The 7,101-nt window shown below is 33.3% G+C and overlaps 1 protein-coding gene across 1 annotated transcript; it reads right to left on the reverse strand.

The window, feature by feature from the left end:
* Window positions 1–674: 674 nt before the first annotated feature.
* Window positions 675–4,037, reverse strand: LOC149538027 (uncharacterized). The gene is made up of 3 exons (XM_089799424.1): window positions 3,179–4,037; window positions 1,807–1,865; window positions 675–1,591 (listed from the first exon to the last, which is right to left on the reverse strand). The coding sequence occupies exons 1-3, from the start codon at window positions 3,336–3,338 to the stop codon at window positions 1,397–1,399; spliced, it is 414 nt and encodes a 137-aa protein (XP_089655550.1). The 5' UTR covers window positions 3,339–4,037; the 3' UTR covers window positions 675–1,396.
* Between the last annotated feature and the right edge of the window lie 3,064 nt (window positions 4,038–7,101).

The raw sequence follows: 7,101 nt of genomic DNA on the forward strand, positions 1-7,101 counted from the left end.
TTCCTTCCTAATTATATCAATATTATTTTTGTAGAAATCAAACACATAATTTATTTTTTATAAATACTTATTTTTACTCAGCTAGTATCTATTTACTGTGTTAGAATTTTTATATGTATCCATCATAAAATTAGAATTATTTTTAGTTACTATATAAAAATATAAAAATATAGTATTATAACAAAACTATAAAATTAATTTTTTAAATTTTTTTCTATTAATATTAAAACCTATATAAAAACATAGTATTACAATAATATTATAAAATTTATTTTCTATTACTATTAAAACTATAAGCAAATATGCACCACTAGTGGCACTTGTACAATATTAAGATTTGAAGTATATATTTATATCAATAAAAAAATTAAAACTTTTACAAAATAACAGTTGCAAATATTTCAATAATTTATTGGTAAATTATATTTAATAATGATCATATCACTAGAGAAATAATTCTTTTGAGAATCATTTTTTTTTTAATGTCTGAGACTTACACTCAACAAGACTTGATCCTTGTGAGCTCTTTAAAAGCCATTCAACTTCACCGATAGACATAAATCATTTTTAATAAATTCAATCATATATATTTTCCATTCAATTTTTTTAAAATAACAGATTTATTGATCAAGATTGGACTAATTAATGTTATGCCTTTTGATCCTTCAACACTCTTATCTATGATCATCTTTAAAATTATTTTTATTTCTTTTCAAACCCACTTGAACTCCATTGCAGAAAATCACATAGGATTCTCCAATGATAATGATACATATGATCCCATATGGCTTTGGGAAAATCCCAGAAAACAATCAGACAAGACATCAGTTCAGTAATCTATGAGGGACAAAATTTTCCAACTGTACATATGACAGAAAACATTAACAAGTACAGCTGCCTGAAACTGTTCACCCTTTGCCAGCCTCGCTTCCGATTCAAAACAAGCAAATTATAGTGGGATTCCCATTAATTACCTTCAACTGAAGGTCAAGATTAAAGTCTTAACAGTACGGTGGTTCCCATATATTTTCTGCACAATGAACTGATTGATCAATCCAAATTTTGTAAAAGAGGACTCTGTAAAAGCAGGCCTTATCATTCAGTACACAGTGCATTTTGTCCTTTTTCTCTGGAGAACCAAAGAATTTGTAAAACTAAAAGAGATTTACAGGCATACTCAATCCATAGGCTCGGTATAAGACAAGGTGCTAGGCATAGTACCATGTGGAGGCCCTGCGTGTATATCCTTATCGAGCCCCACAAGACGAGCAGTGGTACTGATTCCTTTTGTATATATATATTGTATATATGCCCATCATGGAGTATTAGTAATAGTACTTGTATATTGCATGAATGATATATATCATTATTTTAATGTGGGCAGTAATTTGTGAAATCAGGGCATGTATAATTTGTTACCACATTTGCATCTCCAGGCCTCTGGATAGTATTCTGCCGTTGAAGGTGTTCCTGGTGGTACGGGCACATGAACAGGCTTGCATGGTGTGCACCTTCCACATTTGGAGATGCAACGAGGTGGAGATGACCCTGGTCCACTCAGAAATCTTCTTCCCCCAATTCTGTAGTTTTGCTGCAACAAGACAATGCCCATTACAGTCAGTTTTATTTCTGGATTAGATCTTTAGATTGTTAAACAATGCCAATTACAGTCAGTTTTATTTCTGGATTCGGTTGTGTAAGTTTTCTTATCATCGACATTTTGGATCACTCAGTGATCCATCATCAAGAATATAATCTACACAATATGGTAACATAAATTACAAGTGAAAAGGGCTATTGAATTACCTGAAAATCCCTGAAAGCTACTCCTTTGTAGAGTCCATCATGGTCTGCAACTGGGAGTTCTGTGATCAGCCATGATATATTAGAAACATTTCCTGGGATTGATGTTGTGTTTAAGCCTCTACTTGCATACGCATAAATAGAAATGCCATATTCATTGAACCCATATTGTTCAGCAGTTCTGATATTGAAAGAGCATTAACATAAGCTTTTATCATAGATTTCAGTAAGTTGGTGGCCTTACATCATTGAATATACATCATAACGATTCTGACAATAATGTTAATTATGAGTTTGGATTCAATCAAACCAATTCAAGTATAACAGGAAAAGGTAACCTGAGTTATTCAATTGTGTTCCTGTTTTTTGCATAAACATTTCAGATCACACTCTCTGAGATCCATCAATCATCTGGATGAATGATAGGAAACAAAAGTATCTTCCTTTTGTTTTCTATCATTCATCTGGATGACGGATCTCATAAAGTGTGATGAAAAAAAACAGGAACACAATTGATTCCAGAAACATTCAAACATTATCTATAAATTGTGGAAATTTGCTTTTTCTTACAAGATAATGTTTTGGCTATGTAAATCAGTTTTTTTGGTGGACTGAAAACAAAGAAAGATAATCTAATCTAGAAGAAATCATCTTGATCATTATAAAAAGTGGCAACTTCATGAATTTGAATGGCAAACTTGTAGTCCAATATCAGACTACACGCATGAAAGGAAAGCAAATTAGTTTATCCTAGGTAGTACCCATTGCCACAAATTAAAATTCTTCATCAGCAGACAAACCCTTTAGCCATAAGGAAGACAAAGCCGGCATTTGACACATTTTTTTCTCATAAATCTCCCACGGAGCAATTGGGATCTAAAATCTTCATAAATGACCCGTTTGTTTTCTACTCAATTGTTTTCAATGTTCAGTTATATATTCTGAGCTGATGTTTTGCAGAAATTTCCAAAGTTACATTGTGAAGCTATTCATTAGGTCTATGTTGTATGGATGTAGAAGATATGTAACTGCAGAAGCTATTAATCCTCTCAGTGCCCAAATTATTTCTATCTCTACATTGTTCTTGTTCATTATGCATTGTGGATTGTGATATATATTTTCTGTTTCTTTGAACTCTTTTATCCTGATGATGGATCGTGGAGTATGATGGGAAACGTTGATGCTAAAAATGAAGTTACACAGTCAATCCCAGAAACTTACTGCATAATTATAGATTATGGAAACCTCCTATCTTTAATACATTTTCTTGCAAATACACAAAACAACCTATTGCAAGTCTACAAATTCAGTCTACTGAAAACTCATCTTGCTGATTCGTCTTCATGATGAGAGGCTAATCAGTCAATAAACTCACCAATGAAAGAAGAGGATCCACCATAACAAGCCAGGAACAATAATGTTGAGAACAGCAATGCACCAATACAGTAGAAAGCTCTGAAACTGCTCATCCTTGGCTTGAAATTAAACATGATCAAATGCCTCCTCTTCATCCTTCTCTGCATCAACAAACCCATTTTTCTTTCTCCCCCCCTCTTTTTTACTGAGCTCTAGTCAATATAAACCTGAAGAAGAACAAAAAACTAGGCCATATTCCCTATCAGCCTAGCATTTTACATTTGCAGAAGTCCTCTGAAAACCAGCTCTTTTTTGGGGGTGTCACGGACCAAAGATCTTATTTTATCACCATGTCAGAAAGTCCCTACTACCTTTTCACACCACCTTTCGAATCCCTTCCCTGCCAAAAATAAACCCATCTAGAATTTTATTATGATCGTCTTTAAGATCTCATCATTCCTTACACAGTTCCTCGAACAATGTCGATTTTTTTAGCATCAATAATGATTCACATGACATCACATGAGGCAAGGCAGTCAAAACTCGGTAATCAGCTCCGCTATCAGTACTCTCTGCAAGCACAGACAATGAGAAGGCCAACAAAGAGAGAGAGAGAAAGCAATTAATCAATCTGAGGTAACAAAATAGAAATTCAGGTATTTGTGGGGTTTCTTTGTGAAATTTGTTCACGAGAAGGGGCATTGAATTAAGAGAGTTGTATAGAAGGCGGGCATTGTTTCCAAGGGATTTGTCGGAAGAGGACAGACAGTTCTCAGATGCTTTCTCCATTAAACCAGTCTTGTCTTTCCTGCCACTTTGACAGTTTTTGTATTCGTCCCTCCACATTCTCCTATCATTTCTCCTTCCTCTCACATTTTAAAAAATGAGCACTGAAGGACACATTGTATGGGAATGTGTGGTCATGCCGTGAAGGACACATTATATGCTTTGTATGCATGTACAAGAAAAAAAAACTTTCTTTTGTTTACATTGTATGCATCTACAAGAAAAAGTCTTTCTTTTGTTTTTCTTGTATATGCTTTGTATGTGTAGAAGAAAAAAGACCATTTACATGGTAGTGGTTATTTAATTAAGAATTTGGTATTTAGAAATGACTAAATGTTTTCTTTGTATGAATGGCTGAATTCACGACTGCATAGCCGTGTTTATATTGTCCATATTTGACTCACCTATATTCAAAACCCACATTCAAGCCCTACTCTTCATTGGCTTTCTCTTTGTGCTACTTGTATTTGTTGTTAATAACGATGAATTCCTAATAGTTATAATTCATATTTTCTAAGAACATAGTTCTTGTACCCTCCCCATTTTATGCTTGGTTAGTTGTTACATAATGTCCACCAAGTAGTAAGCAGGCTTATGACATTGTTGCAATGTACATTGTCAATATATGGTTTGAGGGACCATATTTTATCTTTCTTTGATTTTCCCAACTTTGTTTAGCCATTTGCCTCCACATGACATCCATTTCATATTATGATGTGAGACTTTTACCAATCTCTTAGGCTATTTAACATTTAATCTCATAGATATTAAATGTGGTTTGTCTCAATATCAATTACTTCCTCTAAGTTATAATTAATTCCAATAACATTTTGTAAGAACATAGGACTTCATTTATCCACATTTTATGCATGGTTAGTTGTCATAATATGTCAACCAAATAATGTGCAATAATGTGACACTCTTCTTGTTAAGAATCTCAATGTATCATTGGAGGGGTTACATTTTGTCTTTTATATTTTTAACCATTGTTTTTTGTCATCATTTATTTTGGTGGTCATCCATCACATATTATGCTAACTACATAGACATTTTCCAATTAAATTTGAGGAACTCCACTCCTTGCCCCCCACCCGACCTCCTCCTCACAAAAAAGAAAGGAAGAAATGAACTAGGAGGATACAAGGTCACTCCCCGAAGTGACATATTATTATGAATAGTTCCATATGGTTCTAATAATTATAAGACGTGCATATATTCGCAAAAAGTTGAAGAGGACACAAGTTCCCCAAAGTTCACAAGGGAAGTGTTTATAAAGATTAAAATAGCAATAACAATAAAAGTTGCTAAAGTCATTATATTATTATCTATTGAGGAGCCTCAAATTTGTACAAACAATGCACAATATTAGAATGGTGGTTCTTGCAATTTGTTAAAAAAATAAAATAGATTTTTCTAAATTTGTTTGTTAAAAATTTATTGGGATATATTGAATTAGGATGATTTTCATAAAAAAACACTGGAATAAATCGTACTAGGGTGATTCTTGTTACTTCACAAAAATAATTTAGGATAAATTGTACCAAAATGATGTTATTCTATAGACACAATATCTAGTACTAGAGTGATGGTTGTGACAATGCCTTTGTCAAAAAATTATTGGAATAAATTGTACTAGAATGGTGTTTACTATAATGCCTCAACAAAAAAAACTATTACAATAAATTGTACCATGATGTGTGTTGCATTATCTTGGTAAATAACAATTGGAGTACATAGATTCAACAATTCTTACCATAGAAGGTTGTATGTCAATTCAAGTCATGTTTACAAAATTTACATTTGTATAAGTGAAAGTATGTACTTGTTTATCATTTTATTTTGCTTTATATATATGTAGTACATGGAAATTGATCTTTGCTTTGTTTTATGTCTTTGTAATTCAAATTAATGATTCAATGAAAATATATTTACATTTATAAATAAATTCTTACATTACTTCAAATAAAGAAAAGTCGTGCATTTATTGTGAATATTTTTTCTTGCGATATAATATTTTTAAAACCCCTAAACTTTTACAGTGAACAAATCTAATGGCCGGGAAATTGTTGTTGGTAAGCCCCCACCGCCAACTATAAATCCCTTGACTAAGGGATCCTATGAACTCATTGATAAGGGGTGGCTAAATGGGGTATAACACAGGATGGAGGCATTAGGAATGTAGCCAAGGTGGGTAGTGTCATCTCGAGTGTAGTTATTGATAAGGGAGATTAGGCAAAGACTTAAAGAAGTGTTTTGACTAAAGGCTGGAAGAAAATCCTTGCGGGCAACTATCAAAAGGAGGTGGAACTTGACGTGGTCCTAAAATATTGTGCACACAAACTAAGGAGGGAACAATTGTCAAGGTCCCTAATGTAGTGGTTGATCGTATTGTTATCTCCATGAATAATACTTTGGTTGGACGCTTTTTCTTCTTCTGGCCAACCATTGACATGGTCAAGAAATGGGTTTCTCAAATATTATTTATTAAAGAAGTGTGAGGACTAGTGATATGCCTATAGCCTAATTTTTATTTAATTTTACAACAACATAAGATATGACCTATGTCCTCTCGGGATCATGGGCATATGGAAAGCATCACATATCACTTAGACAATGGAAAATAGGCATTGACCTTGTGATTGACTTATATCAAATGACACTTGTGCGGGTTAGAATGTTAGGCCTCTCGCTTGAATTCTAGGATGAGTGAACTTTTTGGTGGATTGGCAACACTTCTGGTAACTATGTTCCAACAAACAAGGTCACTGGGTTGAAATCTACATTAGATTTAGTTTTATTTTGTATCAATATTGTTGTTAGAAAAACATTGCCAACTTTTATTAACCTACATTCTACATTGGGTAAGTGGACATAAGCTCTAGTTTATGAGAATACCATACTATTTTACCAAAAGTGTAATAAATCAAGCCACATAATCTCTAACTACAAAGCCCTAAGAGAAGAAATGACAAAAAACTAACTTGAGTATCTCAACCTCCCCCCTTAGCGTCAATGAACCCCACTACAAGCATGACCTTCGATATTAATATTGGTGAATATTCTTTCACATCAGATGGGCTTTCTTAGCTTGTGAAAACTCCTAAGATGTTTGGTCAAGGGTTGAATTTGGATGGGGCTCATGGGTTGAATACAACT

This window comes from Cupressus sempervirens, chromosome 9 (assembly GCF_028749045.1).
Source record: "Cupressus sempervirens isolate cs-2001-9-10 chromosome 9, ASM2874904v1, whole genome shotgun sequence".
Lineage (NCBI taxonomy): Eukaryota > Viridiplantae > Streptophyta > Pinopsida > Cupressales > Cupressaceae > Cupressus > Cupressus sempervirens.